General features: G+C 50.7%; 1 protein-coding gene across 1 annotated transcript in view; it reads left to right on the top strand.

The window, feature by feature from the left end:
• LOC144730690 (tyrosine-protein kinase Src42A-like) overlaps positions 1-16,195 on the top strand; it is a 38,344-nt gene extending 22,149 nt beyond the window's left edge. The window contains exons 6-8 of the mRNA XM_078611380.1: positions 876-1,057; positions 9,573-9,729; positions 11,301-16,195. Of these exons, the coding sequence (XP_078467506.1) occupies positions 876-1,057; positions 9,573-9,729; positions 11,301-11,512 (551 nt within the window). The 3' untranslated portion in view covers positions 11,513-16,195. The remainder of the gene's footprint in view (positions 1-875; positions 1,058-9,572; positions 9,730-11,300) is intronic.
• Positions 16,196-16,518: the final 323 nt, after the last annotated feature.

The raw sequence follows: 16,518 nt of genomic DNA, 5'->3' as shown, positions 1-16,518 counted from the left end.
GTCGCCGTGACTGCGTGACACAGCCTGTTCTAGATTCAAAGATTAACAACGGCAGACTCGTGTCTGAGATCATCAGCAGCCATATTTTCAGAGACATTGACGTCATGCAATACCATGATGTCATGCTGCAATGCAATGATGCGACACATACGTCACGCGAATGCCATAACATCGCCCCTCTTTTAAATAACGAACAATTTAACACGTAGGCTTTCGTGACCAATATCCATAATAGATTCATTTTTTGGGTTAGATCGTGTAGATATAAATGTGTTGTTAAACCTGCCACCACCAGACACAGCCAATTAGTAAGGTTTGTCACGTGAACAAACATACCAATTAGTTACTAGTGCAGCACACCGGTGTGTTGGAGAGTAAACCCACTTCAACATTTACAATTCGAGTACCGTGACGTTTCGCCGGTAATTACAACAACCAGCATCATCAGGCGACGGCCGGAATTGTGGAGAAATCCTCCTCCTGTTCCCATCTTGAATAGAGGGATACATGTAGTGTCGATCCAATCAGGTGTAGAGACCAGAGGTGGGGAGGGATGAATACAGGGTGCTTCAAAAAAATATTAACGATTCCGAGATTGTTGCAACAATACCACAAGAAATGTGCCTCCGGGCATGATTCCAGGCATGTGTTGACAATGATGGCAAGCAAGTGCAGACTCTTTGAATTTTTAAAGCTATTAACATTTGTTATCATGTTACAGTGTATTATCCATTCTTTTCCCATTACAAACAATAGACCCATAAGCACCCCATTTATTCATATAAATTACAATCCATATCCATTAACGGTGGGGTTATTAAGTTTAAACATTCAAACAGCCCACCAAGTAACACTTTTAACAATCGTTCACGCAGCCCCCGAGGGGAGGAGCCTGGACCTGGTGGAGCTGGTGGACATGGCAGCCCAGGTGGCGGCGGGGATGGCGTACCTGGAGGCGCAGAACTACATCCACCGCGACCTGGCGGCGCGCAACATCCTCGTGGCCGAGCACAACGCCTGCAAAGTGGCCGACTTCGGCCTCGCCAGGGTTATCAAGGTCGCGTGCTCGCCACAATACGACCCCCCACTCTCAATCAGCCGGTCAACGAGGGCCAAGGGCCCTTCTCCTGTGTGTGTGGGGGGGGGGGGGGGTTGTGTGAAGGCATGGGGAGGAGGGGGCCCGGGACCGCTTTTGGATTATCACGCTAATTTTGACTCGGCCATGGAACAAAGACAGTCGCTGCATTGCGCGGCGCTTTTTCAGATGCGCTTCCGCAGCCGTCTGCAACACCCTTCCTGCCTGCAACACCCTTCCTGCCTGCAACACCCTTCCTGCAACACCCTTCCTGCCTGCAACACCCTGCCTGCAACACCCTTCCTGCAACACCCTTCCTGCCTGCAACACCCTTCCTGCCTGCAACACCCTTCCTGCCTGCAACACCCTTCCTGCAACACCCTTCCTGCCTGCAACACCCTTCCTGCCTGCAACACCCTTCCTGCCTGCAACACCCTTCCTGCCTGCAACACCCTTCCTGCCTGCAACACCCTTCCTGCAACACCCTTACTGCAACACCCTTCCTGCCTGCAACACCCTTCCTGCCTGCAACACCCTTCCTGCAACACCCTTCCTGCCTGCAACACCCTTCTTGCAACACCGTTCCTGCCTGCAACACCCTTCCTGCAACACCCTTCCTGCCTGCAACACCCTTCCTGCCTGCAACACCCTTCCTGCAACACCCTTCCTGCTTGCAACACCCTTCCTGCCTGCAACACCCTTCCTGCCTGCAACACCCTTCCTGCCTGCAACACCCTTCCTGCCTGCAACACCCTTCCTGCAACACCCTTCCTGTCTGCAACACCCTTCCTGCAACACCCTTCCTGCCTGCAACACCCTTCCTGCCTGCAACACCCTTCCTGCCTGCAACACCCTGCCTGCAACACCCTTCCTGCAACACCCTTCCTGCCTGCAACACCCTTCCTGCCTGCAACACCTTTCCTGCAACACCCTTCCTGCCTGCAACACCCTTCCTGCAACACCCTTCCTGCCTGCAACACCCTTCCTGCCTGTAACACCCTTCCTGCCTGCAACACCCTTCCTGCAACACCCTTCCTGCCTGCAACACCCTTCCTGCAACACCCTTCCTGCCTGCAACACCCTTCCTGCCTGCAACACCCTGCCTGCAACACCCTTCCTGCAACACCCTTCCTGCAACACCCTTCCTGCCTGCAACACCCTTCCTGCCTGCAACACCCTGCCTGCAACACCCTTCCTGCAACACCCTTCCTGCCTGCAACACCTTTCCTGCAACACCCTTCCTGCCTGCAACACCCTTCCTGCAACACCCTTCCTGCCTGCAACACCATTCCTGCCTGCAACAACCTTCCTGCAACACCCTTCCTGCCTGCAACACCCTTCTTGCAACACCGTTCCTGCCTGCAACACCCTTCCTGCAACACCCTTCCTGCCTCACCCTTCCTGCCTGCAACACCCTTCCTGCCTGCAACACCCTTCCTGCAACACCCTTCCTGCCTGCAACACCCTTCCTGCAACACCCTTCCTGCCTGCAACACCCTTCCTGCCTGCAACACCCTTCCTGCAACACCCTTCCTGCCTGCAACACCCTTCCTGCAACACCCTTCCTGCCTGCAACACCCTTCCTGCCTGCAACACCCTTCCTGCCTGCAACACCCTTCCTGCAACACCCTTCCTGCCTGCAACACCCTTCCTGCAACACCCTTCCTGCCTGCAACACCCTTCCTGGCTGCAACACCCTTCCTGCCTGCAACACCCTTCCTGCCTGCAACACCCTTCCTGCAACACCCTTCCTGCCTGCAACACCCTGCCTGCAACACCCTTCCTGCAACACCCTTCCTGCCTGCAACACCCTTCCTGCCTGCAACACCCTTCCTGCAACACCTTTCCTGCCTGCAACACCCTTCCTGCAACACCCTTCCTGCCTGCAACACCCTTCCTGCAACACCCTTCCTGCCTGCAACACCCTTCCTGCCTGCAACACCCTTCCTGCCTGCAACACCCTTCCTGCCTGCAACACGCTTCCTGCAACACCCTTCCTGCCTGCAACACCCTTCCTGCCTGCAACACCCTGCTTGCAACACCCTTCCTGCAACACCCTTCCTGCCTGCAACACCCTTCCTGACTGCAACACCCTTCCTGCAACACCCTTCCTGCCTGCAACACCCTTCCTGCCTGCAACACCCTTCCTGCAACACCCTTCCTGCCTGCAACACCCTGCCTGCAACACCCTTCCTGCAACACCCTTCCTGCCTGCAACACCCTTCCTGCAACACCTTTCCTGCCTGCAACACCCTTCCTGCAACACCCTTCCTGCCTGCAACACCCTTCCTGCCTGGAACACCCTTCCTGCCTGCAACACCCTGCCTGCAACACCCTGCCTGCAACACCCTTCCTGCAACACCCTTCCTGCAACACCCTTCCTGCCTGCAACACCCTTCCTGCCTGCAACACCCTTCCTGCCTGCAACACCCTGCCTGCAACACCCTGCCTGCAACACCCTTCCTGCCTGCAACACCCTTCCTGCAACACCCTTTCTGCCTGCAACACCCTTCCTGCCTGCAACACCCTTCCTGCAACACCCTTCCTGCCTGCAACACCCTTCCTGCCTGCAACATCCTTCCTGCAACACCCTTCCTGCCTGCAACACCCTTCCTGCAACACCCTTCCTGCCTGCAACACCCATCTTGCAACACCGTTCCTGCCTGCAACACCCTTCCTGCAACACCCTTCCTGCCTGCAACACCCTTCCTGCCTGCAACACCCTTCCTGCAACACCCTTCCTGCCTGCAACACCCTTCCTGCAACACCCTTCCTGCCTGCAACACCCTTCCTGCCTGCAACACCCTTCCTGCCTGCAACACCCTTCCTGCAACACCCTTCCTGCAACACCCTTCCTGCAACACCCTTCCTGCCTGCAACACCCTTCCTGCAACACCCTTCCTGCCTGCAACACCCTTCCTGCCTGCAACACCCTTCCTGCAACACCCTTCCTGCCCGCAACACCCTTCCTGCCTGCAACACCCTTCCTGCCTGCAACACCCTTCCTGCCTGCAACACCCTTCCTGCCTGCAACACACTTCCTGCAACACACTTCCTGCCTGCAACACCCTTCCTGCAACACCCTTCCTGCCTGCAACACCCTTCCTGCCTGCAACACCCTTCCTGCCTGCAACACCCTTCCTGCAACAACCTTCCTGCCTGCAACACCCTTCCTGCCTGCAACACCCTTCCTGCAACACCCTTCCTGCAACACCCTTCCTGCCTGCAACACCCTTCCTGCCTGCAATGCCCTTCCTGCAACACCCTTCCTGCCTGCAACACCCTTCCTGCCTGCAACACCCTTCCTGCCTGCAACACCCTGCCTGCAACACCCTTCCTGCAACACCCTTTCTGCCTGCAACACCCTTCCTGCAACACCCTTCCTGCCTGCAACACCCTTCCTGCCTGCAACACCCTTCCTGCCTGCAACACCCTTCCTGCAACACCCTTCCTGCCTGCAACACCCTGCCTGCAACACCCTTCCTGCAACACCCTTCCTGCCTGCAACACCCTTCCTGCAACACCCTTACTGCAACACCCTTCCTGCCTGCAACACCCTTCTTGCCTGCAACACCCTTCCTGCAACACCCTTCCTGCCTGCACCACCCTTCTTGCAACACCGTTCCTGCCTGCAACACCCTTCCTGCAACACCCTTCCTGCAACACCCTTCCTGCCTGCAACACCCTTCCTGCCTGCAACACCCTTCCTGCAACACCCTTCCTGCCTGCAACACCCTTCCTGCCTGCAACACCCTTCCTGCCTGCAACACCCTTCCTGCCTGCAACACCCTTGCTGCAACACCCTTCCTGCCTGCAACACCCTTCCTGCCTGCAACACCCTGCCTGCAACACCCTTCCTGCAACACCCTTCCTGCCTGCAACACCCTTCCTGCCTGCAACACCCTTCCTGCAACACCCTTCCTGCCTGCAACACCCTGCCTGCAACACCCTTCCTGCAACACCCTTCCTGCAACACCCTTCCTGGAACACCCTTCCTGCCTGCAACACCCTTCCTGCAACACCTTTCCTGCCTGGAACACCCTTCCTGCCTGCAACACCCTTCCTGCAACACCCTTCCTGCCTGCAAAACCCTTCCTGCCTGCAACACCCTTCCTGCAACACCCTTCCTGCAACACCCTTCCTGCCTGCAACACCCTTCCTGCCTGCAACACCCTTCCTGCCTGCAACACCCTGCCTGCAACACCCTTCCTGCAACACCCTTCCTGCCTGCAACACCCTTCCTGCCTGCAACACCCTTCCTGCAACACCCTTCCTGCCTGCAACACCCTTCCTGCCTGCAACACCCTTCCTGCAACACCCTTCCTGCCTGCAACACCCTTCCTGCCTGCAACACCCTTTCTGCAACACCCTTCCTGCCTGCAACACCCTTCTTGCAACTCCGTTCCTGCCTGCAACACCCTTCCTGCAACACCCTTCCTGCCTGCAACACCCTTCCTGCCTGCAACACCCTTCCTGCAACACCCTTCCTGCCTGCAACACCCTTCCTGTAACACCCTTCCTGCAACACCCTTCCTGCCTGCAACACCCTTCCTGCCTGCAACACCCTTCCTGCCTGCAACACCCTTCCTGCCTGCAACACCCTGCCTGCAACACCCTTCCTGCAACACCCTTCCTGCCTGCAACACCCTTCCTGCCTGCAACACCCTTCCTGCAACACACTTCCTGCAACACCCTGCCTGCAACACCCTTCCTGCCTGCAACACCCTTCCTGCCTGCAACACCCTTCCTGCAACACCCTTCCTGCCTGTAACACCCTTCCTGCCTGCAACACCCTTCCTGCAACACCCTTCCTGCAACACCCTTCCTGCCTGCAACACCCTTCCTGCCTGCAACACCCTTCCTGCAACACGCTTCCTGCCTGCAACACCCTTCCTGCAACACCCTGCCTGCAACACCCTTCCTGCCTGCAACACCCTTCCTGCCTGCAACACCCTTCCTGCCTGTAACACCCTTCCTGCCTGCAACACCCTTCCTGCAACACCCTTCCTGCCTGCAACACCCTTCCTGCCTGCAGCACCCTGCCTGCAACACCCTGCCTGCAACACCCTTCCTGCAACACCCTTCCTGCAACACCCTTCCTGCCTGCAACACCCTTCCTGCAACACCCTTCCTGCCTGCAACACCCTTCCTGCCTGCAACACCCTTCCTGCCTGCAACACCCTTCCTGCAACACCCTTCCTGCCTGCAACACCCTTCCTGCCTGCAACACCCTTCCTGCCTGCAACACCCTTCCTGCCTGCAACACCCTTCCTGCCTGCAACACCCTTCCTGCAACACCCTTCCTGCCTGCAACACCCTTCCTGCAACACCCTTCCTGCCTGCAACACCCTTCCTGCCTGCAACACCCTGCCTGCAACACCCTTCCTGCCTGCAACACCCTGCCTGCAACACCCTTCCTGCAACACCCTTCCTGCCTGCAACACCCTTCCTGCCTGCAACACCCTTCCTGCCTGCAACACCCTGCCTGCAACACCCTTCCTGCAACACCCTTCCTGCAACACCCTTCCTGCAACACCCTTCCTGCCTGCAACACCCTTCCTGCAACACCCTTCCTGCCTGCAACACCCTTCCTGCCTGCAACACCCTTCCTGCCTGCAACACCCTTCCTTCAGGAAAATGAGGAAGCCACTGGGACCCGTGCAATTTCAGATCATCGTAAGATTGAAAACGCTTATATTTTTTTTAGAACTGATTTTTGTATTTTAGTTTGTTGTTCTGGCCCCCCATCACCTCCGATTACACAGTTGGCCACGTACGGTGTGAAAGAAGTTTAATGTGCACAGAGCACATACTCACCGCTGATGTTAGTCGGTACCAGGAACTAAACGCAAGATTGTTGGGGGTCATAGCACAGAGCGCAAACCACTGGGCCACGGTCCTACCTTTCTCTCAAATTGTAAATGTTGTGGGTTTACTCTCCAACAGACTGGTGTGCTAAACTAGCAACTAATTGGCACGTTTTTTTTACGTGACAAACATTACTAATTGGCTGTGTCGGGTGGTGGCGGATTAACAACACATTGATATTTACGTGATTTAACTCAACAAAAAAACCTTTATTACGGATCATATTAAATCATTTTAGTTTTTCCGCTTAATCTGGCTTGTTCCAACTGATTGACATGTGACACAAACAGTTTGCAGGGCTTGTCCCAGGGCAGAGACAGGTGCCTGTTCAGGTGACTCCAGAAGCTGCTCCGTGATTTCGCCTTCCAGGCTGTTTTCTGGCTGCAGGGTTCCAAATGCAAACTCCCTCATCTGATCTCGATTTGAAGTTTTCGTGACTGCAGGGATCCATACTCTTTGGTTCTTTCGGTAAAGTCATATAATAAATTAAATCACGACGTTTCGGGCGCAACACAAGCGTCCGTCATCAGGTGGGACAACCACAGCAAGAGACAATTGCTGAAGTGGGAAAAAGGGGCTGCAGCAACAAGAGGCCATATAGGCATCTCATTGGCACGATGCCAAGAAGCACGATTGGGGCGCCCATTAAATAGCTTTTTGGGTCTTTCCCGCTAAAAATAAATAAAATCTAAATGTCAAATCTAAAATGGCAGCAAACAAGGTCCCTTTGCTTTACAATTATTTTTCGTGAGTATTCTAAATTTCGGTAATGGGTTTTGTAAAGTTTAACACGTAGGCTTTCGCGACCAATATTATCCATAATAGAGGTTTTTGGGTTAGATCGTGTAAATATATAAATGTGTCGTTAAAACCTGCCACCACCCGACACAGCCAACTAGTAAGGGTTGTCATGTAAACAGAACGTGGCCAATTCGTCACTAGTACAGCACACCGGTGTGTTGGAGAGCCAAGCCACAACATTTACAATCTGAGTACGGCGTTTCACCAGCAATTACAACTAGCTTCATCAGGCGACAGCTAGATTTGTAGAGAAGTCTTACTGTTTCGTTCCTTATATAGAGGCGTAGATGTGTTGACCACCCTTCTGCGCTCTTGCACAATGATGGGGGGGGAGGGATTACTGAGGCAACGTACATTATGCATGTGCATTATGCGAGCCCTTTGAACTTGTCCTTCCTGTCTATTGTGTTTATTAAAATAGCCCTACCAACGGTAATCCCTATTGAAGTACGCTGCCCTTTGTAGGCATACATTTAAATAATGTGATACTTGATGATTCGCTTCCACGCAGCACCAAGACGGTAGCTATCCGAACGGTTAAAGTTATTTTGATTTCTTTAAATTTCGATAGATTCTCTAATTAGTCTTGGCCAGTAGTAGCTAGTTTTGCACAAAACTTCAACATTAGCAAAATCAATTGTTCTGCTACTGCTGACAGTTGCATTTGCCAGAATTTAATATTTCTCTGATGTTCTTTTAGTCTCGTGCTGATCATTCGTCCTGATTGCCCAACATAACATTTTCCACACGTGCAGTTAATCCTGTACACACCTGCGGTTGATAGCTTCGGTAATACAGCTTTTGTACCAGATATTAAATTTAGTATTTTATGTACTCTGACTTGGATGTTTTGTTTTTCCAAACATCTGGCGAGTTTATCAGTTACTCCCACAATGTACGTTATTTTGATCGTTTTATTTACTTGGGCAGTTTCAATGCTCTTGTTATTTGATTTGGTTTTGGTATTCAATGCCCTGTTGATTTGTGTATCATTGTCACCATTCATTTGCAGAACTTCTTTAACATGTTGAATTTCACTTCTCAGACTGTCACCATATGACACTTTCTTTGCTCGATGAATGAGCATCTTGATAAGAGCAGTATTCTGTACTGGGTGATGGTGTGACTGCATTCAGATAGGCGTCAGTATGCGTTTTCTTTCTGTAAACGCTGTATTATTTTACCATTTCTACCCCGTCCGAGCAAAATATCCAGAAATGGTCGAGTTCTGTCAGCTTCCACTTCCATGGTGATCTGGATGGATGGGTTTTGCGAGTTGAGATTATTTATAAATGCGTTCAGTGTATCTTTGCCATGTGGCCAGACCACCAACGTGTCATCCCCATATCTAAACGAAGCAAATGGTATTAGTGTGCTTGAAGCTATTGCTTTTGTTTAAAAATCTTCCATGTACAATTTCGCTATCACAGGCGACAAAGGAGAGCCCATTGCTGCTGCTCCTTTTTGTTTATAGAAGTCACCTTGCCACAAGAAGTGTAATATTTGCCTTTTATAACTTTCCACGTGATAAGCCACTTAATTGAGCTATCATTTGTGATGGCCATGCCGCTTCTGAAAAAGCGCTCTATAGCGCAGTGGGCCCTTACCTGGTAAAATAAACAAAATTATTTCGTTTAGAGTGTTAAAAACAAAAACCATATTTTTATATTACCAGGTAAGGCCCACTGAGCTATGCAGCTCTTTGTCAGAAGCGTCCTGGCCACAAACGATAGCTCAACCAAGTGGCTGATCACGTGGAAATGTGTCGCAGCCAGATACTCTAAACGCGTGTCGTTGATTCTAAATGTGTCCCTCTGTGCTTCCTCAGGAGGACGAGTATGAGGCACGGGTGGGCTCCAAGTTTCCCATCAAGTGGACCGCGCCGGAGGCTGCCAACTACAACCGCTTCTCCATCAAGTCCGACGTGTGGTCCTTCGGGGTGCTCCTGCACGAGATCGTCACCTACGGCAAACTTCCGTACCCAGGTGCGGCGCGCGCGCGGGGGCTTTGGAGGCGCGAGGAGGGTGCGTGGGTGTGGGGGGGAATGGGAATGCTCGCCACGCAAGCTGGGACACGCAACAGGCCTTGCGGTCAACAAAGAGAGCAATCGCGTTGCTAATGCTGGACATTTCATGGCAGATTTATTTGCTTTTCAATGTTTTTTTTTATTATTACTTGGCAGTTCAGATGTGACAGACAGCCTAGTCAAGGGGGATGAATTAACTCGTGCCTCAGAGCAAGAAGGGCCTGTCTTCGATTGTAACACTGTGCACAGTTTGTATGTTTTCGCCCCGTTCTGCATGGATTTCCTCTGAGTTCTTCTGAAGTTATTTTTCCAGCTAAAAACCACACACACACAATGTAACTTGTATTATTTTCTTTCTACGTGACTTTACCGAAAGAACCAAAAAGTTGTATTGGACAAACAACCCAATGCTGAAAAATACCCTGCAAATTGCTCAAAAGTGTAGCAATAGCGCCCCCGACTGCACAGACTTGGCAGGGCCCTCCTGAAAAAAAACAGCATGAGGCCTGCCTGAGTAAACGAGCCTAACAACAATAATAAATTAACATCTGACGCTTCAGTAATTGCCAATACATTCACGGTGAACAGACGCTCTCATTCACTACACGGGTCGGTGTCCAGGTCCATTTCACGGCGGTGTCGAGATGTTAACAACCTCGCCTTGTATGCAAGAGGTCGAGGGTTCGATCCCGACCCTGGCACCTGTATAATTGCACATTTTCCTCCTGGTGGCAAAAGATTTTTCTTCCGGGTCCTCCGGTCTTTCTCTCCACCTTTAGAATCAACACGCGTTTAGAGTATTTGGCTGCTATACATTTCTACGTTATAAGCCACTTTGTTGAGCTATCATTTGTGGCCAGATCGCTTCTGAAAAAGAGTGATATAATTCAGTGGGCCTTACCTGGTAAAATAATGTAACATTATACCGATTGTACGTATTGTGAGTAAACTTTAGTTTTGTACAGCGTTCCCTCGTTATTCACGGTGGACGTGCTCCGGAGATGCTTGTGAATGGAAAATTTTGGAGATAATGATATTGGCCTACAAGAATCTATCTTTTAATTAATTATCTTAAATGAATACATAAGCTATTAAATACATGAAAATTATCATAATACAAAAATGTGGTTATAATAAACATAAAGTGAATTAAAATAAATATGAAAGTATGAAACATATATATTTGATTAATTAACTTACCTTAAATTATGATGATGCTATGCATCATGCTACACATCATCACTTTCTATCTCACCGCTTTATCTCTCATCACTTTATTTCATCACTCTCTCTCTTATCCCTTTATCTCTCATGTCACTTGATCTCATCACTTTCTTTCTCTCTCTGCCTCGATGCAGCAGTTGTGCTGAGTTCCCGATGCCATTCGCGGATAGCCAAAAATCGCGGGCAGCAAGCTCGCAAATTAACAGGGGAACACCGTAGCGGCGGTCCGTCGTGGTAAAAATGTCACACGGTCTGCGAGGAAAGGCTTGTCCGCTGCAGCTAGCGCATTGTTCCCCTGCATCACAGGCCAGACCAACGCGGAGGTGCTGGCCGCAGTGGACCGCGGCTACCGCATGCCGTGCCCGGCGGGCTGCCCGCAGGCCTTCTACGACCTCATGCTCGAGTGCTGGAACGTCGACGACCAGGCGAGGCCGACCTTCGAGACGCTGCAGTGGCAGCTCGAGGACTTTTTCAGCCAGGAGGGCACCAACTACACGGAGGCCGGCGCGCTCAGCTAGACGCCCGCTGCACGCGCAGCGTCGCCGGACTCCGAGGGTTGGACGGTCACACGAGGGGTTGCCGCTCGTCGCGGTTTTCCCACAATGTGGTCCTCTCGTTGAGGCGTCTTCACAGGATGTTTTTCTTTGTTGCGTAATAATACACCGCCCAAGACGGATGTATTTATGTTTAGTTCTCCGATCTTCTGGTATTGAGATATACGGTAGTCCCTCGGTTAACAGTGACATCGGTTAACAGTTTTCCGGTTAACGTTTCGCCTCCCATAGCACCCCACGGTTTCGACTTAACGTGAACATTCTGATTAATGTCATGTGTTTACGTTATCCACGCGGGCGACAATTTCGGCCAATCAGAGCGCCCGTAAGTGGGGCTTAGCCACGGCCTCAGCCAATGAGCGACGCCCATTTATGAGCGTTAAGAACTCGACTGGCTTTGTTTACATTGTAACGTTTTCTGTTTTGGCAGTGGAAACAGCTCTCTTGCAGACTCACATAATTCCTATATTCGATTAACAGTTATTTCGGTTAAGAGTAGTTTTCGTGGAACGGATTATAGACGTTAACTGAGGGACCACCTGTACTTTTTATGCTATGCCCATGATATATCCTGGGTGTTTTTTTTTACTTCAGAGGTGGCAACTATGAACACACACACGCACACTAGGTTTTTCTTCCTGCTTTTTTTTTTAAACAAATAAATCCTACCAAAACAAGTTACGATGGGAAAGAAACCAGCCTATGCAAGCATTTGAACTGGCTCTTCCCCCAATTTAAGGTGGCACATTCCTCATCAATATCGGGGTGGGTTGCACCACCCACCTTGGGCACCCACAGGTAGAAGTCGCAGTGGAGAGTAGCGGATCGCTGGTGCTTCTCTCCGCGTGATGATCATTCACGATGGTGGCAGACGTGGGGCTGCGAAACGTTGGCCACGTGGAAGCCGAGTGCTCTGATGATAGAAATTAGCTTTTACCTGATGAGAAGTTATTGTATTTCAGGGCCAGGATTATGTGCCAATATTTTAAGTAAAAACTTTAGGCAGTATGCCGCTACTGCCAAAGTATGAATGGTTAGCACACGAGACTTACGATCCAGGTCACCGTATTGATCTCCTGGTGTGGCAAGTTGAGACAATTGTCAAGTTTCTTAAATGCCGCTGCTTCTGTCCACCCCGCGGTATAAACGGGGTACTGTACACCAGAGTTATTCGTGTGGTGGGGTAAAGTGTGGGAACCTCCAACTGTTGTTTCCCAAGACGTCTGACCAGCGTGGAAGAGTAGGCCAGAATTCCCTCGAGTGGGGATTTAGAGCTGCCTCTGGTGGAGGCCCTGCCGCCAGCAGTGGCGTGAGCAAGCAATTGCAGGGCTGCACCTTTATCTTTTTACTAGAGGCGGGGAGAAAAACATCTAAATGTAATTTCCACACAGACCTTTCATTTATTTGAATCCTCTCGTTGGAGCTTGGAGCAGGTTGGTGTTTTGTGCATAGCACGCTGTATGCACTATTTACCATGAAGCATGGGCCACTTAACTCCGGTATTCCCTCCCTCTGCCTGCATTTCAATGAATTGTCACTATCCGGGGTCGTGATTCGATTGAAGAATCAAAAACAAAAATGTGCCTCGTATATTTTTCAACCATCTCGTTTGTTTTCACATTTCTTCCATTTTTTGTCGAGTTGCGTTTGTGCCCGTTCGTGTGTATGTGAAATGGCATGTTTGCATAACTTTTTAAAGAATAGATTATTGCAGGAATCAATTTTAATCGACGATTCATTGCATTGCGACGTGCCTAATTTAGAAATAATAATACAAACTACATGTGAAATACACTGGCGTGTATTTAACTGAAAACTGCACTTGTGATCCACTACTCTTGACTCTGCCAGTCTTTAGGTACACTTTATGCATTTACTGGGCCCGTTTTACACCGACCTGTTTACTTTTGCCGGTAACGTGCCCGTCTGCCGTTGGCTTTAGCGTTTTAGTTCCGAGACCTCGTGTACCAAGTCTGCCCGTGTCGCGTGCACCCTGCGTGTCGAGATGCACGGTGCATTGTACCCGAAAGGACCCTTGGGCTTGCTTCATGATGCAGAGCGCGTGAGGAATTCGCAAGGGGAATGCTTCGAGGCCGAATGGCGCTTTACGGGCTACGTCGCTTTGTCACGGTTAGTGCTGGAGGAGCGCCTCTCCGTGGGTTAACGCCTTTGCTGCGGTCGCTACAAGCAGAGGCGATTCGGTTCTCGAACCGTGTGACCGCAGGGATCCCACTGGGATCGCAGCTCGCTCGTTCGTCCCGGTACGCGTGTCCTGTGAGCACGTTGAACTTCTTTCGCGCCCTACGTAGCCAACCGTGCTAATCGGAGGTGCGGGGAAGGACGGAAAACTTAACGCAAAAGGCGTACCGTTTAGTGTAAGCAAAGGAACGTTTAATGGTTGTAGAGTCCAAACGTGTTTTGAGGATAGCAATTCCTTTCACATGCAGTGCTAGCTGTTGAATACAATGCGTCCTGTGTGCGCGTTGAGCCTTTGACCAAGTCGGCCTGAATGCGCCCGATCGCATGGGATCTTGGAAGATAAGCGGGATTAGTGTTGGATGGTGGCCACCGTTACAAAACAGGTGCTATGGGCTGATTCTGCGGGATTCTGCGGGGTTACACGGTGGGCAGCAGAGGGCAGTACAGCACAATCCATTGCTATACTGTACTCCTCGCCCCCCCCCCCCCCGCGTCTGCGCTCTTTCAACCCACACAACCCGCATGGCCCGTATGGCACGGGGAGGCCCTCGTCCAGCAGTGGAGTGACACAAGGGCTACGTGCACGCGCGCCCACGTGTTTCTGCAAGAGAGCGACCCGGAGTGTGGTGCACAGCGCTCACCCCGCTGCGTGCTTCCTTGCGCTGTCGTTTCCAGCACAAGCTACGGCGGCGAGATGTTAACTCCCTCGCCTGGTATACAGGAGGTCGTGTGTTCGATCCCGACCCTGATGCCTGCTGTATGTTTGGAGTTTGCATGTTCACCCCGTGGTCGTGTCGATTTTTCTCCGGCTCCTCCGGTTTTCCCCCCCACATTTAGAATCAACATCACGCGTTTAGAGTATTTCGCTGCTATACATTTCCACGCGAAAAGCCACTTAGTTGAGCTATAATTTGTGGCCAGGTCGCTTCTGAAAAAGAGCCGTATAGCTCAGTGGGCTTTACCTGGTAAAATAAAGATAGGTGAGTTTTAGTTTATGTCACTTGCCACTAAGTGACAGCTGGCCATCGGGGCCCTGCTTGACACACAGGGACGCAACACCGCCTGAACTGCACTGCCTTGCCAATCGGGAATGGCTGCAGCAGACGTGCCATCTTGCAACAACAATTGCATACATCACCGAGGAAAATATGTTACGTCATTAAATGTCGTTGCCAATATGCTTTTGCAAAGCATGCGCTGGTTAAGCCCCGAGGGTTAGCATTAAGAGTTATTGGGCCCACTTCACGTACACTTTGCTCGCGCTTTTCCTCAATTATTTCACCGAGCAGTGCAAATTTTACCAAAAAAAAGTTATTTGAGAACGGCTGTCGCGACGGTGCTCACACACTACCAGGGAGACGGAGTGCACAACGTTGACCAATCACGTCGTATATAAGTAACCAAATAAGCAGACGATGTGCCTCCTTTCACGTATGTTCCTCCACATTTTAAAAAAGTGTTTTATTTACACATCCCATCATCCGTGTGCAGCCTTCTGGAAGTGCTGAATTTCAACAGCATTGGTTTGATTTTAAACTCTGTCGGTTTTGACGTTCAGTATCTCGTCAGCAGTCAGGCTTTCTTAAACTTGTGAACTGACAGATGTTTAACACGTAGGCCCTAGGCACCAATTTTGTTCATGATAGATTGTGTAAATGTGTTGTCCACCCACCTCCACCCGACAGACAATTAGTAAGGGTTGTCACGTTACCAGAACGTGCCGATTAGTAACTACTTCAGCACACAGGTGTATTGAGAGAAAATCAACAACATGTTAGGTAAGGGCTGTTTCTTAAAAACTAAATACAACTATGTATATGTATGTTGAACTTCTTTCGCACCATACACAGCGAACCGTGCTAATCGAGGGTGTGTGCGGGAATGACAAACTAAACACAAAAAGCAGTTCTCAAGAAATTAGTTTTCAAACGCTATACCAAGTTGGTGCCATTGCTGGACTCGACCCCAATTCCACCAAGTTGGTGGTTGCTCCGGTGCAGAATGAGGTGGCAGAACACACGTGTCTCAAGGGCAAAATCGGCCGCTCGTGCATTGCAAACGGAGTGGGGACGATATCCCCGTAGAATCGGCCGCCTTTCACTCAAAACGGGACGCAGTGACAGCCAAAAAACCTCACGAATCATGAATCGGGCCCACAGACCTTGGAATAAAGACTATGGGATCTCCGGCTTGTTTTAGCTCCGGCTCTTTAACGTTACTTGAATCCTTTGCGAATGCCGTCGATCTGTAGTGTGTGCAGAGACCGCTTCATCAAAACATCTCAACACTGAATCCTAATACACACTTTGTGCATTAAACATACATTACTGTAAACGTGATGAATAATTGCTATTTTTGTTAAGTCATTGGTACTAACTATATTTTGTCTTATTAACAGGTAAAACTTGTTATCTTGTGCACTTTGGAAAAATAAAGTGTTTAAATTTATTTTATTACTGCGTAATTGTGGTGATGGGTGTGTCTGATTGTCTATCAAATTTGTGACAAAATCCAGATTTTCACCAAAGCTTCATGGGGTGTGGAGGAGGGTGGGGACGGTCCTCCCAACACCGGGCCTGCCCTCCCGATATCCTGGGCCTGCCCTCCCAATACACAGGAGTCTGCCCTCCCAATACACAGGAGTCTGCCCTCCCGATACCCTGGGCCCCGGGCCGGATTAAGATTTTGTAGACCCCTGGGCTGCAGGTATTGAGGCCCCCAGTAATATTTTCAAAAGGAAAACAAAGCTAAATAAATATATTTTTACGAGG

This window comes from Lampetra planeri, chromosome 2, assembly GCF_965212315.1.
Source record: "Lampetra planeri chromosome 2, kcLamPlan1.2.h2, whole genome shotgun sequence".
NCBI lineage: Eukaryota > Metazoa > Chordata > Hyperoartia > Petromyzontiformes > Petromyzontidae > Lampetra > Lampetra planeri.
The sequence above is the reverse complement of the archived record's forward strand: the minus strand, read 5'-3'. Positions and strand labels throughout refer to the sequence as shown.